We start from the raw sequence: 23943 nt of genomic DNA, 5'->3' as shown, positions 1-23943 counted from the left end.
TTTCTTGAAGAATCATCTCATTACATCTGGAATAAGAGCAGAAGCAACGCACTCCCACTTCCAAATTGATGCAGATAACTGTGCACTGTGCCCTTAGTATGCAACTTCTGCATGGTTATTGGCCAAAGTGGAAATAAGATCTTGATGTTGTCTGTTGAAGTGAAAATAAATAACTGCATTTCTTAAAACTGAACATGGTCAAGAAATTATGCAAACTTACAGAAATTCTATAAATTTGTCAAGTGCTTAGCAAATTTTACTAAATTCTTCAGATCTGCAATGCAGTAAAATATTTGTTTTAAGCCACTGTTGTAATTACTATTGCTGAACAATATCATTTTACCTATGAAACGTATATGACGCATATAATAAGAGTTAATGAAAACTAACTGGACCATTCTAGTTAGTTCTCTGGCATTCCCTATAAAAATGGAAATCATATTTGCTACAGAAAAAAAAAAAAAGAATGAAATACTATTACTGTTGGAGAGTCATCAGCAATGAAAAATAACTTTTATTTTTCCCTCTCTAAACTAAGAACTAAGAGAAACTATTAAAATGATTATATGTTTTGCATCTAACTTTGTCTTGAAAGACATTTCTTTACGCTTACACTGACAATCTGTAGACTCGACTAATTCTGCCTGTACCTAATCCTAAAAGGAAGTAACATGAGAATATCCAAATGGCCTACTGAATGAATAAACACCTACCTCATACCTTATGCTGTATGTTAATAAGTGGCATCATCTTAGTCACAAATCTATTCCTTGTATATTCAGATTCATACCCTAATGACAAAATTAATTCTTATTATTACTTTATTCCTCTTATTTATATTCTTTTACAATCCTATGGCAGATGTCTAAATATCTGTCTGACCCTATATTATAAACCCAGACTGTTTTAAGAGAAAGTAAAATTTAGAAAGCCATACAAACAACTATAAAAATAATTTGGATTGCTGAATCCACTTGAACAATGGTACATAACATATAATAGGAATACAGAAATTCGGTCTATTTATACCCACGAGTGTGAGTAAGATAAAGGAACCTGGAACACTATGCAGTATCATTAATGCATTTTTTTTTTCAGACCTGGAATACAAGTAGGTGCTGAAGAAAAGGCCAACAGTCAAATTCTCTGAAATAAGGTATGTGAATTCACCTACATAGAAGATTCAAACCAACAATCATTTTTACTTATACCTAAAGAATTGTTGGTACTGAAATTAAAATCCCACAATGCCACTGCAATGCAATTCAAGCAAGAAAAGAAGCCATCAGGCTTTTTCAGCCCTAGGGGCCTTGTAAGAACCAGGTATTGAAGTGAAGTCATTGTTATCAAGGTAGAATGAAACCAGGAAAACGTATATAGAATAAAACCAGGAAAATGTATATAGAAATTATTTCAAGTATATTGCCTTTTAATAGCCACTTCTATCTGTTTACTCATCTAACTAGTATTTGAAAATTGTTGCAAACACTGAGAAGGTCAAAGACAAGGGCAGCCTGGTGGTTCAGGAGCACTGCTGCACATGTGGATGCAATTCCCTTGAAAAACAGAGAACATCAACTACTTCAAAATACTAGAGAAAAATACGCTGTGCAGTTCAGCAAGTGATACTCTGAAGTTTTATAATCATCTCCAAAATTAGATTAGATAATGGCAATGTCAACTTCTAAATGCACACAAGGAAATATTAGAGATTTTTTCCCACTAGACACCACCGCACCATGCTTCTTAAACTCAGTAGAAAGTTCTGACTGAACGCAGTGCTCAACAGAAAACACCATTTCATTGAATACAATGTTCTGTGCCAGCACATCTGATTTAAGGAAGCCAAACCACAGGCCTGAACCTGATGGAAGCTTTCTGGTGAAACCTCGCCTGTGCTCTGCTCAAAGACCTGGAAACAACACCCTGAAGCTCTGAGCTGCAGCTCTGCTCTCCAAGTCCCAGAAAGAGTTTAAAAGCCAAAAGACTCCCAGGATAACTTGAAGCTTTTAAGACTTCCCAGCATCACAGAAGAGCCCTGCCCAGTGTCAAGAGGCTTAGAAGAACTACCAGCCAGCAGGTGCTTGCAGTAAAGGCCCCACCTTCAAGCGGGGTTTACTTTCATGTCCTAGGCAAGGAGCCTAGGATATCTGAAAATACAAAATAGAACTGGAAACTCAATTTGAAAAAGAAAACTATCCTCAGAACTAGAAACCTCAAGTTGGAAGCTGCCGCAGTAGTTTTCACAAAGTGAAAAGCATTTATATCATGCAGAAGGCAACTAAGATACTGTTCTTGAGTTTGCTGTACGTCATTTACACAATAAGATTTACTAGCACAGGTGTCATTTCAGAGTGTCCTTCAATGGATTATCTCATATAAATGAGAAACAGTGCAACATATTAATGAGTAATTTAACCATAACAGAAAACCCTCCATATCCCTAAATTAAATATAGTGAGTTTTGGTCCATACACAGCTTTGCTCCTTGCTGCCAATAGCAGGACTTAATAACCACAGGCTTTACCCACAAGTGATAAATTACCCAGTTTTTGATCAGGGGGTTGTGAAAAGGCAGACCCACTGTAACTATTAATCTATCACATTTGTCTACGAAAAGAGTGAAAATTTGGTGTTGCAAGGGGTGATGTTTAACGGGGGAGGAAAGTAGCTTGGAAACAACTGGCAGAGCTGACCTTGCTCCAGCTTTCATTCACCTTAGAGAATTTCTATGGTACACTTCGTACAGAGAAAACGAAGTTCCAATGGTTACTGAAATAATTAGTTCTAAGTTTTCTTGGTCTATAAAAGGAATAAATGTAATGACTATGAGTTTACTTCACCTTTTAGAGATGTCAAAATGAATCCTCAAGCAGCCCTTTAAAGAAAATACTCCACGGTCTTATATTCTCTACCAGCCTGCACCCTCAGACAATTATCAAACATTTCTATAACTTTAACCCAGTACCTTTCCACTACTTTTAAGAGGTAATAACTAGCCAAATTTTAACATTAGAGTCCTCTTACAGTTACGTAAATTAAGTTTTAATTTGTTCCTCCCTCAATTAAATGTGTTAATTTCCCTGAGGACTCAACACCATTTCCTTTCATCGTCACATATGGCATCATCATGCAGTATGCTGTAGCCTTAAAAATGATCATCGAGTATTTGGTCTTACAGATCCTACCTGTATCAGCAATCTTCTTGTAACTCAACTTACTGAAATACAAAGGTATACTCAAATGAGAGTTTCTCAGATCCACATACAAGAAAGATATTTTGATGCTCCATAATAACAGAACTATGGAATTAAGTCTGTCAACACAGGAGGTACTTAGCTCACAAATTTTGCGATATCTACAAGGCCAGCTTTACCCCCTTTAACTTATTAATGTTCATTTAAGCCTGCCTGAAAAAGTAGATTACAAAAGAAGTACATGTACAAGTAAGACTCTCACAAGTTGTTAACAGACTGCTAAGTCTATATGAAATCTAAGCCATATATTTTGGTTTGGCATTACTGAGATTGATTTATAAGGTTATTTTTGGTTAATAGTATTTAATAATTTACCTAATTTCTTCAGCAGAAGAAACCATACATCATAACCATTACAAAAATTAAAACCTTTATAACAAAAATAAAAATCAAACTTGCGTGAAGTTTTACACATTTGATGAATTTTAAGCACAAATCATTAGGGCTGAACAAGAAATATAGGAATTGCCATAGTCATTCAAGGTCATAGCTACTGCCCTTAATGATAAAAGCCACTAGCAAATACTTGAAAGGGAGATCAGAGTAACATACCAGGTGGGGAAATCACCAAAAATTGTCCATATACTTCCTTTAGCCGTGTTAGTCAGTGACTAGCTGATGCCCTGAAGAATTTCTGATTCCCATAGTTTGTTTTTTAAAGCATTGGCCTTGCCACAAAATTACCTTTTATTCAAACTCTTCTTGATTTTCTCTACATGAAAGTGAATGAGTTGTTTCTCCCAGATTATTCAAATCCTTCCACATCTACTAATCACTTTTGCTGCCCTTCTGGCTGGGTCCTATCTATTTCTGCCCTCTTTATCTTGTAAGTGAAGTCACCTGAAGTTGATTTCAAGGGATTAAGTACTACTGAGTTAGAAGAGAACATCACTCCTGAACAGTTTCTCTTCTCTTGGCATTATCTGCATATCTTTAAATTATTTGCATTTTGAGCACTAATGCTCACTACGGATTATTATTAACATACAACCAAGAACATATAGGTCTTCCTCCCAGATAATCATAGTTTGTTTAGAATATGCACGGTTAGCTGAAATGATTCCTTCTCTTGTGCATTTGTTGACAAGCTTCAGCTTTATTACGTACAGTACAAAGGATCACATAAAGGCAACCTGGACTGAAAAATGAAGTTTGTTGTAAATAAAAGGAATTGTATCTGGTTACCCTTTTTACAGCTCCTATTCATTGACATGCTCAAAAAACGTCTTCTCAAATTGATAATGTGGTTGCTGCTGTAACTAATATATCAAGTACAACAAAGTTCCCAAAATCATTAATACTCAGTGTCCTGAACTCAGTATAACAATCCTGCTTTCACAGTCAAATTGAATCCTATTCTTACCTTATTCAAGAACACCTTGTTCATAGACACCTTTGCTACAAAAGTCTTTGAAATACTGGTCACTCATCTATTGCCCCTGCTACTAGAGGGAAAGAAAATTACAGAACTGAATTAATCAGTAGACTGCTAGCCTGAATACTTTGCCAGACAAAGTAATATAAATGGTTGATTTTTTTAATAAGACTTTTTTTTTCCCCTTACAACTTAAATATATTCTGATAGGCCCCTGACATGTAATTCAGAATAAGTGTATTAAAACACTAAATTAAGTGTTTTTCACTGTACTTTCTTAAAGCTTTTGAACACATTCACAAATGAACCTTTTGAACATCCAAAATTATCTTAATTTGTAGAGGAGAAATTTAAGTCAAAAAGTACGAGTTTTGCCCAGTATTACCCAGAGAGGCAGTGAGAAGTCCAAACACCAAGCCCTGATACTCCAATTCCTACCCGTGATATTTCACTTCAAACCTTTCCCTAGGAGGTTTACAGATGTTTTTTGTGTTTGTTTTTTTTTTTTTCCGGTTTACAGCAGAATGTAATGCAAAATAATACTGTATAATTGTAACACTTCCTACAACCTGTGTAATTGTAAAACAAGCCAAGGCAAAGCTGAAGAACACAGGGCAGTAATATGTATTGCTGAACTCTAACAGCTTATCTGCAGCCTACAAATCAGCTTTTGAATGTGAGAGTGCTTCTGCAAGAGAGATTACACTTTTCCAATAGAAAAAATTAATGAATTTTCCTATCAAGCAAACATTTCTTAATTTTTATCTTTATGTACATTTCCACTGTTCGAAACTCTTGGAAAATTGCAACAATTTTATTGTTAAGACTTTTTTTCCTAATGATCCAATTCAAGTTTATGTTTTATATAGCTCATATTGATGAGTTACAAGTTTCTGACCAGAAAGCATTTATTTCAGCATTCACACTATTTCTATATAAATTGACAAAAACATATTGAAATGAGAAGTTGAAAAAAACTTTTTTTTTGCTTAAAAAGTAGAGAGCTAATTTAAGACTTAATAAATGCTGCTCAGCAATGTCAAATGCACATACTGGGCTGCTTTTCCCTTCAGATTTTGACCTAAATGCCAATATGATATTTTTAATGAAGTTAACTCTGCCTTTGCCAAATGCAGTGCTTTCAATTGACATGGATGTACTTTAAATATGGATGCTTTTGTTTTGGGATCACTGCTCCACAATCAGACACCTCTAGGTAGGTTACTGAGCTCTGTTCACCAATATCAACGAGAAATAATAACACAAGAAAAAAAAAGCAGTGAAGGGGGTGGTTACTGAGGACTACTCTCAAATGCAGTAGTCAAAAGAACAGGTTATCTTTCAGCATAAATAAAGAATGAGATTCAGCGTTATACAAAGCAGACAACATTAAGATTGAGCAGTAACCAACAGGAGTATTGTTATTAACTCAATTCACTCAGCTCAGAAAGGAAACTGCAGTATCCAGTATTCATTATTGGGACAGGGAGAGAAGAATGGAATAAATCACTTTTAACAGGGAAAAAAAATACAACAAGAAAAATCAATTAAATTGAAAGACAGAAAATAAAACCTAATAAAATAATTTTTCCATGCAATTAATGTGTGGGATTCATTGGAACACAAAAGTACCACAGCCAAAAAAGTTACTAGGAATAAATGGGGGCCTTGATATTTAATAAGAACAGAGTGAGCTATGAGAGAAAGTGCCATGCCAATTAAGACTTTAATTTAACTCTTATGAGGGTTAAGCGGGCACTGTTTTCCACAGACTCACGCCTGCCTATTAAAATGGAATTTCTTGCATTATCTTCTAAGATTTCTGGTCTCCCAATGACATAATGAAGCTGAAATCCTGCCAAAAGTAACCTCTGAAATTATTAATCTCAAACTAGCACTTCTTCTCAGGAAGGCAATATGTAGAAGATTCTACAAGAGCCCTCAAAGAGAGGAGAACTGCCTCCTGCAATACTGAATCATCAGACAGGTCCACTCTTTTGAACAATATTCTTGTTTGCTTGTTTCACTGTCCATATCCAATTTCTTCTCTTCCATTCTTATCTTGTATTCAAGATAAGGTATTCTCCTAACACATTGTGAGTCTACTCCATTAAAGAACATTTCCAGAGCTACATATATACAAACAGCAACATCAATTTTAGTATTTCAAAAGAAGGTAAAGCAATCGTAATTTTTAACCAGATAGCATTGCAAAGCAGTTCTCTCAGGAAAAAAAGCAAATAAGAAATGCAATGAAATGAAAATGAAATACAATTAAATATGATCTATGAAAAAGCTGAAGCATCGTAGCATGGCATATCTTCTACTATTATTCAATTACTTTATATCTGATCTGTTTCTTTGCAACCTTTACTTACAAAAAAAGTAAGTAAAACCAACACTTAAAACCTTTACTTATATGATGGAATTTTACAAAGCACAAATTATTTGGTTCTTAAATGACCTTACTAGCATTTATAAGGAGCTATTCTGAACAGATTTAAAGTGAGTATTTCAACAGATTGAAATAGACATATAACTGAGAAAGTATGGATTATTAAATCACTTCAGTTTTATTCTACAGAAATTTAGAATAATTTGTTTAGATCCCATGGCAAAAAATCACAGCACAATTCTTTATCAACTGGTTCAGAAACTGTTGAATTACAGTTCTCTTACTCACAAATTTTCACATGATATGCTTCAAGGCAAAATGCTAATTTGAAAAGCTTAAGTTTCTGAATGGAAATATATTTTTACTAGTTATAGAAAACACGTTAAAATAGCTAAAATAAAGTGGGTAGAAACGTGAGTATACTGATTTGTGACTAAAGTGGCTGTAGACACAGTGATTTGAAATTAATATTAAAGATTTTTCAGATGTCTTATCTAATATTAATATTGCAGTGTTAAAACTCCTGTCTGCACCGCACACAGGTCCATCAAGGTATAGTCTAGACATGATGTAGGTAATACACACTTGTATAATAATATGGAAATCATTTAGTAGAATATCCAGGAAAGGAGAGACAGGAACAGGACGAGTAACAGGCAAATGCAAAATCTAGGAAAAAAAAAAACAACACACACGTATATATGGGATCACAGAACAGAATCATGGAAGGATTTAGGTCGGGAGGGTCCAACCCCTGCTCAGGCCAAGTCTGACACTAAGCCACGGTACTCAGGGCCCTGACATCTCCAAGGATAAAGATCCCACAACCATTCTGAGTACCTGTTCCAGTGTTTGATCACCATCGTTGTGATGTTTTTCTTAAATTTCACCGAAACTTCCCCTACTGTAACGTGTCTGCCACCTCTCATCCTTTCACTGACTGCATGTCAGAGAAGTCTTGTTCCACCTTCTCTACGACCACCCATTAGGTAGCCGAAGATGTCACTTAGCTTCCTCTTCGAGGAGAGCAAACTGAGCTCTCGGAGCCTCTTCTCATGCATCAATGCATATATTTAAAGTTGGTAACTTTAAAGCATTGCAAGCATTAGCAGAGTTAGTCAGCAGGACATGACATGGTGCCTCAGAACTCAAGCTAAACTACATTCAAATAAAACAACAAAACACCAGGGCATTTGGTAACTATACAATTTCCTCTTAATAACTATACAATTTCATAAAAGAGAGAACAGAGTGGTCACATAGCAAAACACTTGCATCACAATAGCCACATAATTTAAGAATATGTCCTTGAATAATGAGTAGAGAACAAAAAAATAATAGCATTTTTATTATGCTAGAGAACTCATTGTGAAGGATTATTTAGAGACCTTTCAGTACAGATGTCAGCACTTAATAGAAAGCAGGAACTTGCGAAGAATTGATCGGGATAATGACATGAAGGTGAATTAGCAGTTAGATTAAAGGATGTCCCTTTACTACTGCAACCTGAAATAACCTGGCCAATGGAAGTCCGTACTGCTTACTCAGAAGTAGACCATTGAGTCAAGAAACGATAATCCTTCTCAGTTTGCTAGCCTTGGATTTCTACATTCAGCATTAAAGAGCACATTATCAGAAATATATTGAGAACAGAAATGAATTCAAAGAAAAAGTAACAAAAACCCAACAGGAGATAAAAAAATAGAAGTAGGGGGCACAGAGTAAAAAACTGAAATCATTGTGTTATAGTCTACAAGTGTTCAAATACTATGATCAAAAGACAAGAATAAATTCATCTTCTATTCAAAAGTACAAAAAAAGGGAGAGAATGAAGGCAAACATAATCTGGCTGAAATTCAAGGATAAAGAAAAATAGCATACAACAGAACTTCCCGAAGGAAATAATGGAAATGCACAGTACCTGAAATCTAAATAGAACCGCAAGAAGTTTATTTCTAGTAAAATTTAGCAATAATGGCAGGTTGTGCTCTTTTTCCTAACTTAGGAGATGACTAAAATATGAAAAGAAACATTTTTCCCAGGATGCTTTGAAAAAAATATATATTTAAATGAAGGCACTATCTTAATGTAGCTGAATGACCAACAAGTCACTCTAAGAAGAAAATTTAAAAATAACCTGCAGTCCATCTGCATTAGTTTTTATGAGTTCCTTCCTTGACAGTTTTAAACTCAGCTTTCACCTTTCTAAAATTCCATTTGAAATAAACTGTCCACAATTACATTTAAAAAAATATTTTCCACTGTAGTCGCAGGAAGATAACCATTAGGATGAACACAACAAATTCTCCTCAAGACCAATGAGATTTTTTGCTACTAAAATACTAATTTCAATACTAACTCAAAAACCAGCTACATCAGTGGCCACCACATCACTCTGAGAAGTACACAGAGGTCGTGCCACCACTGCAGACCATACAGCAGGGAGCTGGAGGTGGCAGCCAGGTGAGAAGGCTGGTTCCAAGCTGTGCGTGCCAGCTCAGAGACACTGCCTGATTCCTAGGTTTAATTGCTGACAGAAACTATAAAGTAACTAAAAGTACATTAAAATTACTGAAGAAATAAAGAGAGAGGAAAATTGTCAACAAAAGGAGAAAAAGGGGAAAAAAAAGGAAAAAAAGAAAGAGAAAAGGAAGAAACAAATCAAAACTAAATCAAGCATGTATGATAGTAGGTAAAAATCATTAATAAATCAATGTTTCTTCACACAATAGTCTTTTAATGAAATTAGCACTAGCGTTGAAGCAAATAAACATAATACGATTGAATGAAATGAACTGCGTTCAGATTTTGCATTTTTTAAGCAACCAAGTCTGTCACGAATTTTTTCATTTTTCTATTTAGTTATATTGTACCTTACATCTCTAAAATTATTTCAAAAGGCACTGATAAAACAATTTTTACATAAAACTTTCCTGAACAAGAAAAATAATTTTATTTGGTTATACATGTCATTGGAAATAACAGACTAGTGGTTAGAAATAAAGGTTAAAGATTGCTTTTCAAAGTAAAACATAAGTAAAAAAAAATAGGTGTGTGTCAGCATAACTTTGACATCTGTCACTCCGTTTATTTCAATTTATTTCATCAAATTTTCTCAGAATAAAGCTGAGAATAGGACAGCTTAAATTTCCTGCAGAAAGGCACACAAATTCACTATAATTTTTGTACATTTTCACAAAGAATGTGTGTGATTTCTCTGCTCAGACTAAAGTTTAAGATACAGTGATTCTATTTATTCTTTATACAAGCTAGAAACATGGCACAGAGAAGTGGGAAAAAATCATATCCATGAAAAGAAGCAGAGTTAAAAGTACAGCAACGTCCCACAGTGTGAAACCAAACAATCCATAACAACACAATCTTGAAGTTTGCAGAGCAAAGCATATTCAAACCCTAAGTAACGTGATACATATACACATGCATAATGCATGGAATGGATATACTAAGATAGCTTTTGTTGAATAAATAATGAGTTCCTGAAACAACTATAACATAAGATCATAGAACTGGATTAAGTCCAAGTCCACCTTCACTTGGTGATAGGAAAGCTCTAGATCTCTAAAAGCATCTCACGCATGTGATGACAGTTTTATTCTTTGCCACTTTGCCTGTGCCAGCTCCACGAAGTGCCTCAAAGCCAGTTACAGTAAAAACTTCAGCAACACAATCTGTGGCAATCTCCAATTTTGTTACCAGTCCCTCTACATTATCGACTCCACTGCACCCAGTTGACTTGCAGGTATATTTGGAACATTTTTCCCTCATTATATGCCTTAATGCATCTGAGCAGAAGGAGAGAAATATTGCCTTTGCTACAAGAAGTAACACAAAAGTAATTCTATACTTTTAGGCAAGTGTAGTTCCAGAGAACTCCAGTTTCATCACAAATTGTATAACCTCAAACTTACCTTCTATGATCTGGGTATTTAAGCGAAACAATTACTGCTCTTATTTCCCTATTGGTATTCACTTCTCCAAGCCCAACCTCCATAACAACCTCAGCAGTAAGTTGGAAACCACCTGGCTAAATATGTCCCCATGATCCCCCTGATTTAGCCTATAGTTTTCCTCCTATCCTTTAAGGGTTAAAAATCCTTTTACTTATTTATTTTCACTGAATTGTTAAGCTTGACCTGAATAATATCTGAATAACAGCAAAACACAAGGATTAATGCATTTGTACAATATTTATTCATTTCCTATTTTGATAAAAAGAGCAAAACCTCAGCTGTGGATAAAAGCACCGTATTTATATTGTCCTTTTAAATTCTAAACCACCCACCTGCTCTCTAGTTAAAGTTGCATTTCAAAACCATATTAACTTTTCACAGTTAACTAATATCCATACTTCAACTGCTGACATAACAGCCAGAAGTGGCATTCACTTGTTCATCACTTTCTGTTTCAAGGGTCATTACTCGGTATTTCATAAAAAGAAACAAAATGTATGACACTCTAAGCCTCCTCTTATTGCTTAATAAAAAGCGTAACCGCTGTGAAAATATTGCCTCTATTGTATTAGAGAAACAATTAAACCGCATTCCCCAGACACAACACTTCACAGGAGGTACGATGCCAGCAAGCGTTACATTTTACTAAGTCTTTAGAACGTTCATTAATCTTTCAGTCCTGGATCTCAGACACTAAAGTCTAACAGCAGTAAGCAGAGGCAAACATTCAGCGCTCTCTCCCTCTCTTTGTAGGGATAGAAACGTAGTAAACTCTTAAGAGGCCAACAGCTAAAATTAGCCAGAGAGAATTCTATTTAATCTTCTTTAATCTCTCTGATTTTGCAGAATCTCATTAGCGTTAATATTTTCACTTTCCCTGTTACACTGACTCATCGGAGATGCTTCAAGGCCGGCACAGAGCTCGGAGCAAAGCACTCCTACTTTACAATGACTTCCAAATTCACCTACGCCTTAAGTCTTCAGTGAACGTATTATCCCTTTCATCTGTTCAGCAGCATAGTTTGGGTACTATCCAACCAAGGAATAGTAAATAAATAAATAAATAAATAGTGAAACTGACTGCATTTACTTGAATTCCTCTGCTTTTACATCAAATCCATGTAAAACAGAAGGCATTGTCCAAAGAAATGGAAGGCAACCCATACAGCCTTTCCTACACTGCTGCCACAGAAAGTAACTGTATATATGCAGGAACCAAACCTCTTTGTCCCTGCACCTGCTTTTCCTCATCTGAAGATACAGAAGATTAACTTGTGGATTTCCGAGCACGATAACGGGGATTTTTCATCCTTAATGACAGAGGCGAATAAAAAGAAGTCTTCACGTAACAATGAGAATTAATTTCGATTACATTAAACCCTAATATGACCAAGCAAGTCAGAAGGACATCGGTGATGGTGTCTCGGGTCTCAGCTCGTGGGCGCTTTGACCTTTGGCAATCCGGAGCGGGCTGTGCAACCCCTCAGCGCGGGGACCAGGACCCCTACGGCACGGAGCGGGACCCCCGCGGCGGGGCGATGCCCGGGGGCCGCGATTTGCCGCCCAGGGCTCCGCGGACGGTTCTCTCCCCGTAAAGGACGGCGAGCCCGGGGCGGCGGCTGCGCTGCGGCGGCCAGCTCGGTGGGCTTCCCCCGACCCCCGCCGCGTCCCGGGAGAGCTCGGGGGGACACCGAGGGCGAGAGGCCGGGAGCGGGGCGCGCAGCCCTTACCTGACAGGAGGCGCCGGTGACTCCCGGAGGGCAGGAGCAGCGGTAGGCGGCCGGGGGCTGGGGGCGGCGGGGCGCGGCGGGGCCGCGGGCCGGCCCCGGGGAGCAGGTGCCGTTGTTGCGGCAGGGCTGGCTAAGGCAGGGGTCCGCGCCGAGGGGGGCGGCGGTGGCCGGCCCCGGGAGGCAGGCGCGGCGCTGCGCCAGAGCCAGCAGGAGAAGCAGGAGCAGCGGGGCGGCTCGGGGCATGGCGGCTGGGTCGGGGTGCCGCTCTGCCTGGGAGAGAGAAGGAGGGGATGGATGGGAGGATGGATGGAGAGATGGAGGGAGGGACGAGGCAGCGGCCGCCAGGCAGCTCCCTACCCTCGTTCCCCGGGCAACCCGCGGGCGGGGACTGGGCGGGGAGGAGCCGGCCGCGCTCCGCCGGCCCGGCAGGGGGCAGCCGCCGGCCCCCCGCGTGAGGCGGCCTGAGGGACAGGGGACGTGGGGTCAAGGGGACAGGGGGCACCGTCCTGCTCCCCCCGGCCGGGGTTGGCGCCCGCTTTGAGGAGGCCCTGAAAAGCAGCCCCTGAGGCCTGGGAGTGCTGCTCGGCTCCCGCCTGTGAGGAACTGGGGCTGAAAGTATATCAAGAACAAAGGAGGCAAAGGGCATTAAAATGATCCCTGTAATTGCTCATAGTGGGGGGAAAAAACTTGAGAAATTGCACTTTTGTGTTTATCTAAGTCCGTTTTTTTAAATCCGTTTCTTTCTCTCTTTCCCTGCCTCTGATCAGGGCCAAGATCAGTGATGTGTAAACCAGTGAACGGACTCTGGCCTTCCGTGCTCTCACTTCTACAAAAGCGAAGCATTTAAGCCTCTAGTAACTAATGAGTTTTCATATCTCTGTCAGCAGGTTGCAGGAGAAGGGGTAGCAGCAATAGCTCTTGGTTTTTAGAAACCTTTCAACTTCTTGTACAAGTAAAGGCTGAAACCTGTGTCATGGCCAGAAACAACTGGCAACGCTGACTGAACTGAGAGTCCATCAGGGTGTGTAGCGGCCTGGAGGCAATACTACAGCCACCCTTCTAAGCTGAAGTGAAGTATCATTGCTTTCTGTTACCTGATGTGCCTTGTTCTCTGTTTCACTTCCCCTACCTTTTAGTTTTATGTTCTGTGCCACACTGGCTCCCTCTGCTGGCTCTGCTCTCACTTCGTCCCTAACTCCTTTCACCAGCTCGTTCAGGTGGCTCTGATTCAGCTCCTCTCAACCCCAGGTAACGGTGGGTCCTGATAGTGCCTATAGGCACTGTGGTAATACAAATTTTAAACATATATATATGTACTCAAATTAAGTTGCTTCTTCATATTACAACTATCTTCTCCTTAAGGTTACTTTTTCTCTCAATATCAGAGCTCTTCACACAAAAATTGCAGTACTTTTGTCTGACGAGTTCATCATCCTTTCTTTACTTATCATTGTCAAATGTCATATCTCTGCAAAAAAACAGGAACTTGGAAGGAATTCTTCGACTTTGAAATTGAACTATGATTTACTGTTCTTTAAGTATGGTGAGTTTGGGGTTTTTTTTGTTGTTGTTGTTCGTTTTTTGGGTGGTTGGGTTTTTTTTCCAAGCATTTTTTTGCAACCGTTGTGCACCATGAGAATACAAAAAGTTCTTAATTTGTTAAGTTTGTTCTTAATAATGTCATAGAAAACAATTCCAAAGGCCATGCCCATGTTAAGTTATAACCGTTTTTCCTATTCCATTCACGAGACCTGTTGCCTTGTTCTACAAGAAAATTATTTGGCTTGACATGATTTATTCCTGATAAGTCCACAGAGGTTTCTACTTGTCTTCTTGTTATCTTCTAAATCCTCTGAAATAACCTGTACATATAGCCCGGAATTCTAGAGCATTTGATGTTAAAGCAGCTGGGCTGTAATTCTTCATTTCCTCCTTTTCAGTAAAAATGTTTGCTCTGTTCCAGTCTCCTAGGACTTCATCCTTCCACAGAGGTTTTCAAATATAGTTGTTCATAAAGAGTTTCATCCAGTTCTCTAAACATCTTCTAGAGCAAATCATCAGGACAAGTTGAAAAGATGTTCTGCTCTCTAACCTGATCTTTCTTTTTGCTTGAGCTTTTCTCCTGGTGGACCTTTGTTAAAGAACAGGATGCCTGAATAAGCTAGGTAGGGAGTGCCCCTATTTTTTTAATTGGTCTTTGTACCCCCAAAGGTTTTACTAATTCTGATGGAACTCTGACCTATGTCTGAGGCTTTTAAGTGGCCTTATACTTAATATAATTAAATAAGTGTTGGGAAGTGAGGTTTCAAGACTGACAGCTAGATAAGATATTGAATTCTGTTCCCATAGGAATATGGTATTTGCAGAAAAGAGAACAACTTTAAAATTAAGCTAGTCAACACATCCAACTGAGCAGGCCGTAACAGTATCACGTGTTTCTTTTGTGTTTTACAGGCTATATAAGCATCGTTTGCATTATACATGCCATTTTCATAAGAAAGTATTTAACTGTGCAACACAAAATATTATGCCTATCTAATTAGCTAGTGATTTTCAAAAATGCTGTATTTTTATGCATTTTAATGTTCCAATATGCATAGTTTAAATAATTTTAGTCAGCTTTCTACAAACAAATTACTAATTGAAATATTCAGTAAGGATTGCAAGCTGTCTGCCTCATTTACACTTGCTAGAATGTGAATTGTATTATGTCTAATATTTAAGACACACTAATAAGCTAAGCCACATTACAGCTTAACTACTTATTTTGACGTAGAAGGAGATTTTGCCTTTTTTTTTTTTTTAATCTGTTATGATTAAATATTTAGTGAGGAACAAAAATCTCTGATTTCCCAAGGGGAATGTCCCCCATAACAGCAATGATCTTTTTTTAATATTGATGAAATCTTTTAAAACCACCTTAGTTAAATTTTATTTTAATAGTATAGGACTTATTTAGATGAGATAGTCACTGTGTTGAGACTTCTCTGAATAGTACCCGGACTGATTCTTTTCTGTTTCATGTTTTAGGTCAAGCTGCAATCCTGTCTTTATGATATTGGTTGTCAGAGCGCAGAACTGACATTTTCCTCATCTCTCCCTCAGCTTGTGCCTACCTTAAAGTATCTCAAGTGCTTCGCTTCCAATTTATCGAAAGGACTAGGTTTTTAATTTTATATGAGACACTTCAGAAGTGTCCCACTAATGGACACTAAGCCTCCCTAAACTGGAGACAAATTCCCCAAATTGCTCATCATGTTCCCAATCCCATATCCAATAGCTGCTAAAGCTAAAATCCTTTTGAAAATCATTGCCTCAGTTGCGGAAACTATTACTGCTTTTTTAATGTTGTGTTTCATAGGGCTTTTAATGCTTTCATTCAAAATGTTTTCTACGTGCCTTTAATTTTCCTTCCCAAGTACGTGCCTTCTATTCAGGTACATTCTATTATTATAACTATTTGAATGACCCATGCCTCAATCTATCAAAGTACTAAAGTACCTGCTTAAGCATATAAGCAGCCCACAGAATCCAGTGACCTTTCAAGTTGCATAACCAAGTGCTTCACATTGGAACTTATTTTGGCTGATGGTCGTGAGTTTGCATTGCGAGGGGAATGTTTGGTGACAATAGGAGATTAGTTTAAGGCTCTGAACAGAGACAAAATTATAAAAAAATATATACTTCACTGCTATATGTGGATGAGAGGGAAATATTGGTTTATTTTTATACGCAACTGAACAATTGCTATTTCTTTTATCTCGACAGAGATTGGAAAACACCCTGCACCATGACAATGTGTATGGTTTTATCTGCTTTCCTCCCCAGCCGTTACATTTCCATTTATTTTTCTGCACTGTATTATTAAGCTGCTTGAAACGTGCATGTTTTCTTTTTTGTTTGCTAACTTTGATGTTGGAAACTGGTGATAATGATTTGTTTACCACTGTCAATAGTGAAAGTATCTATTTTTATTTAACATTTGCTGTTCAGGGGGATCTGTAATATAAAGAGAGACAGTAATGCAACTACTATCAAGAGAGATGCCAGCCCAGGTACAGAAACATTCTTCGCTGTGGGAAGCATGAGGTCTTGGGCAATTGCCACGTTCTAAGAGGGCATCCATATGGCAGAAGTTAAGCTTTTACACTGGGGAGCACAAAAACACTGTGCTGTGGAAATCCCTAACACCTGTTTTTATCAGTGTCTGACAGTCAGCAGCATTCCCCGTATATTCATCTGTTTGACTCACAGGAACTTTCATCAACCTGAGTAGTGGTTTATGGATTTAGAGCAATGGACTGAAATTAATCCACACCTCTAAACAGTGTAGTTGTTTTACAAACAAAATGACTGTCAGCAATTTAAGGTCTTTCTCTGGAAGGCGCCAGAGAAATTAATGTCTCAGTAGCTACCCTACCTTTCTCTAGTAAGCTGTATATGTAATTTGAAACTAGAGACTTTCACAGCAAAGCTGTGCTTTATGCTCTTTTAATGGTTTTTAGTGTCATGTTGTGTGGTATTACAGCAAGTATTACTATACTTCATGAAATAAGAAATTAAAAGACACGATTGATCTGGACCCATGTCTATGTAAATAAAGCTACAGTGGGTAAAATCATGCATATTTATACCAGGTTTGAATCAACTTCCAAGGAGCTTGTTTGAAAAGTCTCTCAAATTAGTTTCAACATTTGTTTTGTGCTGTTAACACAACTGTAGCCTAAGACATTTAAATCCTATAATATAGGTATTATAAAATAATTGAGAGAACGTATAGGTTTTGGCATTTACAAGTCTTCCCTTCTGTTCTTTAAGCCATGTCTTTGGCTCTGAAAAGATGACAATGTGACAACAATTTCAATAGAGATAAAAAATAATTTAAGACATCATTCACAGACTTTTTTTTCAGTCAGAGAAACAAAGCAAGTGGAAAGCAGCATCTTAATGTCAGAATGATCTTCTATCTTTTAGAATTTGCATAGATGTTTCAACAACTCAAATTAACAGCTATTGACAGCTATCAGAATAAGTATTTGACCATGAGAATTTGAAGTACTAGATCTGAAGAGCTATTTTTATAGTCAGTAAATAAATGACTTATTTATATGAATTTCAAGGTGCATGTGTCAAGAGGACATGATGTCTGTATTCTTATTGAGTGGAAAAACTTACACATCAGAAGCTGTACAGAGGAGAAGAGAAGGAAAAATAAAATTCTGACAGACCTTTTACTGAAATAAAAGCAAATCACAAGATGCTCCAGTGAAAAATATTAAGCCTTAACTTTTCTCTTTGATATTCTTCCTGAGCAATAAACAAAAAGGTTTCAAGGTTTGTGGTTGCAAAGGGACAGCACCTGTGATTTTAAAGGCAGCAGCTGGAAGGTAAAACATCTTAAAGAGAGCAGCTATTAACATTTTTATTTCAACACAAAATCTGAGAGCAAATCCAAACCTTAATTGGTGGTGTGTTGTTTTGTTTTCCTTTGTTATTATTTCATGCTGCTTTTTTTCCTTTTTTTTTTTTATTTATTTATTCCTCGGTAACATTACCCTCACTAGATTTAGAATTCACAGATAGATATTGCCTTTTCTATCCGTGTTCTCTTACACCTCATTTTAAAGATTATGCCTCAGTCCAAACTTTCTTTTCAATTTCCTTCTCTCCCTAGGCATTTCTTTCAACTGAGAGATGTATACCTGTATTTTAGTCAATGGGGATCCACAAAATACCTCAACGCCTTCATACCTTGAATCATCAGGCTCCCAACTAACTTATTCAGTGCTTATCACAACTCACCACATCCTCACCACCCTCCCCAGAGATGTAGAAGTACTACTATTCCAGTTTTACAGGTGAAGCTCCAGGCCAGATCCTAAATGATTTAGGCACCTAACCAACAAGTTGGATTCTTGCCTAGCATCCTACAGGAAGCCAGTGGTAAATAGAAAATTCATCCAATTGCTCTAAACTGCTCAGTTGAGCAATGAAAACATTTGCTAAAGAAAACAACCAGGCCCTAAATTCTGTAAAAATTAAGAGTAGATTTCATCTGTGCACTATTTATGGGAAAAAAATGAAGCCAGTCTAACACTTATACTAAAAGACGAGGCACTGTGTAATTAACATATACATTGTTAACGTCAAATAAAGTTAAGGAAACAGACTTAATGGATTCAAGGTACTAGTACATTTTGCAGAGGGAGTGGATGTGCACTGGGCACTTCACATAGTCAATGGTCAGAGTTAATGACAGCCTGTTACATATTGTACTGTGTTTTTTAAAACCTTTTGAAAACAAAATGGTAATGTTTTAAGACACTTCTGGGACAATTTTCATTTGGCCTCCCACATAAAAAACCCTCCTTCATTTATATTATGTCAAGACTAGAAGTATGCATGAATAACAGTATCCAGTCCTTATTTGGAGACTGCAAGCAGTAAAGACTTCAGGTGTATTTTCCTCAATAATCTAAATCTTAGTTTTAATTTGAATCAATCTAGTTTCTTCAGTCATCCATTGGATCTCATTTTGCTTTTTTTTTTTCCTGACAGACTAAGGAGCTATATGCTATCAGAGTTTTTTGTAGATTTTTACTTCTGTAGGTGATTCTACACTAAGATCAAGCAATTTGTTTACATGCTTTTAGATGAACTGATTGTTATAGCTCACAAGGAGAATTCATGGCAATACATGCTGACTGCTCGCCATTTCTCCATGTATAATCACTGCAAATACACGTTCTTCATGCAGTTTCCTCCTGTTAACAATCCTTGTGTTCTGAGGAAGCAGGTATTGTGTTTAGCTTACTGTGAGCCTGGAAAAGCTGCATATGGAATACACCAAAAAGTTACATGGAATTTTTCTTATACCATAAAAAGCTTCAGAAATAAATGCCAGAGTGCATAAGTGTCACTTACACATAAATAACTATAAAATGTGATGTTAAATTTATTACTCATACAAAAAGAAATAAGGATTCTTAATTGTTTTTACTTCTCATAGCAGGACAGGTATCATCAGGCAGGTGTTTAGGTCAACTGCAGTATGGTTTGCAGTATGGTTTAAACATGGCTGTATCACTTTGGCCCCAAACATCTTTTGGGACTTGGACACACGAAATACAGACATCCTTATTCTGTGCCTTAATACTAGAATAATTCAGTCTTTGGGATAATTGGATAGAAAGTGATTTAGGACATATCATAACTCAACCCAAAAATCTTAGGGAGAAACATGAATATGCCAGCCCAATTTTTGTCAGCTAGCTGATCCTATGTAAGACACTAGTAGGTGGAATTACTCCCTACACTTTTAGTTCTGGGTGAATTGTATATTAACATTTTATGTTTCTGAAAATGACTAGAAAACTATAGAAATCTGCAGTACTAAGAACATCAAGTAGCTTACCTGCATGTTTATAGCATGCACACAATAATACAGCAGTGACAAGTATTCAAACTATTTTCTAGTATAAAAGTGTAACAGCAATTTTTTATTTTCTTTGTCTTCCTGTGTAGCTCAGTAAGTGTCTATAAAGTTAAAGTTCTTCCATGATTTAAGAAGTCAATGATTCAAAATAGGGAATACAGATTCTTTCATTTTTATTCCATATTCAACTTGAACTTTTTTTTAAATTTAAAATGTATGTATATCTATTAACCAGAAGGAAAGAAAACATACTTATAGGATTCTCTGGAGTACATAGCCACATACCAAATTCCCTAGTGCATCGGGTTTTGTTCAAGTAATGAGAAATCCAAGTAATAAAAACTTAACACCCTATCTCAAAGATGCGTCTAGTTATTTCAGCAAAATGCATACGTTTTTGGTGTGCGTATACTATGGTGTTACAAATGGCCAGTATCAGCCAGGCAGGCATTTTTTCCATTAGGTAGTACCTCTGTAAACGAAGTTTTACTCTGGGGAGGAAGGCTGGTTGTTTTTGAAAGTGACAGTGTCAAGGTATTGATCACCTACCTTAAAATAAACAGTTCCTTTCCTCCATGATTACCAATTATACAAAAAAGCTATCATAGCAATTTAAAAACAAAGGAACAGAGTTACTGACATTAACAAACTTACTAAAGATTCTTCAATAAAGATACATAAATTCTAAACTTGAAAACCAAAGTACACTCTTATGTATGCATATTGAGCAAATTTTCCACTCTCACGTGAATTTTTTCTACACTCTGTAGTCCGAAAGGCAAGGTATTAAGTATTTCTTTACTACATTAAAAAAGGCACATGGCAAAAATAATCTTTCATCCATACGACAGTTTCAGCTACTTGCACAGGTGCTGTAGCACAGCCTTTCGTGACTAATATGTTGTTTAGAAAAGCAGCAGCACAATACATATCCATGCTGCTTACAGCCTAGCAGCAAATGGAAAATACCTAGTCCTTGTTGCTCTGAAGGGGAAGTCACACACTTCGACAAAGTTCTACAGATTCTTTCTGGAGCACTGAAAGACAATAACTATGTTTAGTGTGGTGGAGAAAGGGGAGCTAAGAGACACGCAAAAAAAAAAAGATCCACACACAGGGAAATCCTAGTTGATCTCAGCTATTTGCTAATTTTCTACACCTTTTTCTCTTTACACTATTATGGACATGCAAGATCTATATCAACTCAAGATCAGGCATCCCACAGCTGTCAAAACCAATACCAAATGTTATTGAGCTTGAATGTACAATTCTCTCTGAGAAACATGCATCCAATATCAAGCAGCCTCTTATTCTGTTCCTTCACCCATAGTGTAAAGTCTAAAATAATCTGTAAACTGCACAGGGGACTCTATAGAAAATGAATTTTGCAGGTGCAGGTTACTAAAAAGTTAGCCATTTGCACCATAACACAGAAGGTTAATTATATAATTAATTATATAACATGACCAGAAACATCTTGAGCATCACTACAGACATACAGACCATTACTGTCATCATTCACCTATTCAGATTCCACATTTGGGATAGGAGTTTATATATATATATATATAAGTCTTTTGCATTTCACATTCTTAATTTTACCTAATCTTTCAACTTTCAGGCAACGTCTGGATGATATTTTTGGCTAATACCTGTAAGAACTGCTCTTTCCAGAAAATTCTGTATATGGAATTATGGCATCTCCATAATTGCTGTCAAATCATGTTAACTACTTATCCTCAAAGAAGTTGGAGATGACATATTCTAGGACAGAGAGAAACTCTGAGAACTCCTGGACACAGGTAAATATCACTTCACTAAATATTAAAAACAAGTTAAATATTAAAAACAAGTAACATGCCAGAAGAAAGTTTTGAAATAAAAGCCCATTCTAAGTAAGATAAGTAGAAGCAATTAAGGCCTGTAATTTTCTTTCAGTCGAAACAGAGTCCTATGAAGACGAAGATTACTCATGATCTGCAGCTGCAGAGACCCTTGTCACTTCCACTCATTTTATTGGAAAATTTAGAAAACCTCTCTCTGCATATAAATTTCTTCTATTGAACTTATTTAAATTGATAGAGTAGCACAAAACAGAGCAAGACTATTTAAGATGCATATCAACTTTTCTGATTCTCAGTTATTAGTAAATGCATGCATGCAGTTTTGATTTTACATTCTAAATATAGTCAGCTAATTTTGGAATTGCAATGTGTTTTACTAAAACAGATTTATCTAGTTGGGTCTTGAAAAACCCAGCAATGGGGACTGCACAATCTCTCTGGGGATGTGAAACGGGGATAATCCCTTCCCTCAGTCTACCAGCCATGCTCTTGTTAGTGCAGCACAGGATGTTACTGCCTTTATTTGCTGCCAGGGCACAATGCTGACCTGAATTCAGCCTTTTGCAGCAGAGCTACTCTCCACCTAGTTAATCCTTTTGTCTCTACTTTCTTGTCTGCTAGAAGAACATGATGCTTCTGGTCTTAAATTGGAAGTTACCAGCCATAGAATTCAGCGCTACTGAAGTTGGGATAATTTTACTGTTTAATAGCCTTTTCCCCACTGTATTCTCCCCCCTCCTCCTGCCTTTTGAAGAACTTCTGTAGTTTTAGTATCCCAGAATATAGCTTGCTCCTGGGAAGCGCTGGTTTTAGGAAAGAAAGAAACAGGTTGGAAATTTTTGCTTTTTTAGCTATTGTCTCAACAGTTTTAATATAAAGAAATAATGACCTGTGATTAAAGTTTGAAAGGGGAGGCTGGGAAATAAACTGCCACCTCATAGACTATTTCTGCACCACGTTTTGCATCACCTGCCTGCCAGAGAGGCTTCTGCATACAAGAAGTCCAAAGAACAAAGCAGCTGCAGTCAGACCAAGCCTAGCCTATTTAGCCTAGAACACATGGATGACAACTAAAGGAAGAGTAAAACAAAACACATTTTCTTTAAATATTGTGTTTCTCATCACTTCTAGGTCATGGCCTTCCTACACCAAACAAAATTTAACTAAATTCTTTTTTTCTCCTATGACTTACTTCTTAACTGACTTCAAAGCATGCTAAGGTTGCTATCTTCCCTGAAATAATAGGCTTTACTTTAGTGAAGATCTAAGATATTTACCCTGATTTTTTATCAGAAACTACTACATCAAATCCTTTCAGTATTTAAGCCCATCCACCACATGAAGCTGCCACAGGAGCCTTGTGAGATAAAACTGGAAGAAAGGGGAGTCACAGAATGGGAGGACAGGCTTCTGCAAAGCGATGAAGTATGATTCCATAATACCTAGCTCCTGAATTGAATGCCACAAAATAGCATTATTTACAGTTACACATTTGCCACAAGTTCTCATACTAACTTATTGTAGTACTCTTGCATACAAGGGAAGAAACTGAAAAATTCACTATTTTCCCTTCCTGTAGCAACCCAGCACCCAAGACAGTTAAAAACAGGTACAAGCCAGGAGTGCTGGCTACAAAGACAGCTATAAAGCTAAGGAATCTCATGACCTTATCTACCTTTCTCTCAGTTTTATCTTTGGGATATAGCTGTTTAGATGAGAGAACTTCATTTAAGGACCATGGCAGCATCAACCTGCTTTGGCTTTCAGTATGAGATGGTAGTGTTGAAGCTTACCTGTGCAAAGGGGAACCTCCTCCTTCCACCTCTTCCCTTTTCATGTTCTCAGAAAGTGGGGGCAGAATACTTGCTGTCTCCCATTTATGCCAAGGCATACCTACCTGCTATCTTTAATGGGGACTCAAAAATAGTGACAGCCT

At 37.3% G+C, this 23943-nt stretch overlaps 1 protein-coding gene and 1 long non-coding RNA gene across 3 annotated transcripts in view; one reads left to right on the top strand and one right to left on the bottom strand.

Annotated features, from left to right (window-relative positions):
• The window catches only part of DNER (delta/notch like EGF repeat containing), a 121271-nt gene extending 108186 nt beyond the window's left edge, over positions 1-13085 (bottom strand). Inside the window, exon 1 of the mRNA XM_040567133.1 lies at positions 12729-13085. Within this exon, the coding sequence (XP_040423067.1) occupies positions 12729-12971 (243 nt within the window). The 5' untranslated portion in view covers positions 12972-13085. The remainder of the gene's footprint in view (positions 1-12728) is intronic.
• On the top strand, positions 12858-22886 carry LOC121074711. 2 transcript variants are annotated; one of them, XR_005822503.1, is made up of 5 exons: positions 12858-14893; positions 15759-18115; positions 18403-18586; positions 21838-21965; positions 22102-22886. It is a non-coding gene; the product is annotated as an uncharacterized LOC121074711 (long non-coding RNA). The 2 variants fall into 2 exon arrangements; XR_005822502.1 differs by having other exon boundaries at positions 12858-18115.
• The last annotated feature ends 1057 nt before the right edge of the window (positions 22887-23943 follow it).

Source organism: Cygnus olor, chromosome 9, assembly GCF_009769625.2.
Source record: "Cygnus olor isolate bCygOlo1 chromosome 9, bCygOlo1.pri.v2, whole genome shotgun sequence".
NCBI lineage: Eukaryota > Metazoa > Chordata > Aves > Anseriformes > Anatidae > Cygnus > Cygnus olor.
The sequence above is the reverse complement of the archived record's forward strand: the minus strand, read 5'-3'. Positions and strand labels throughout refer to the sequence as shown.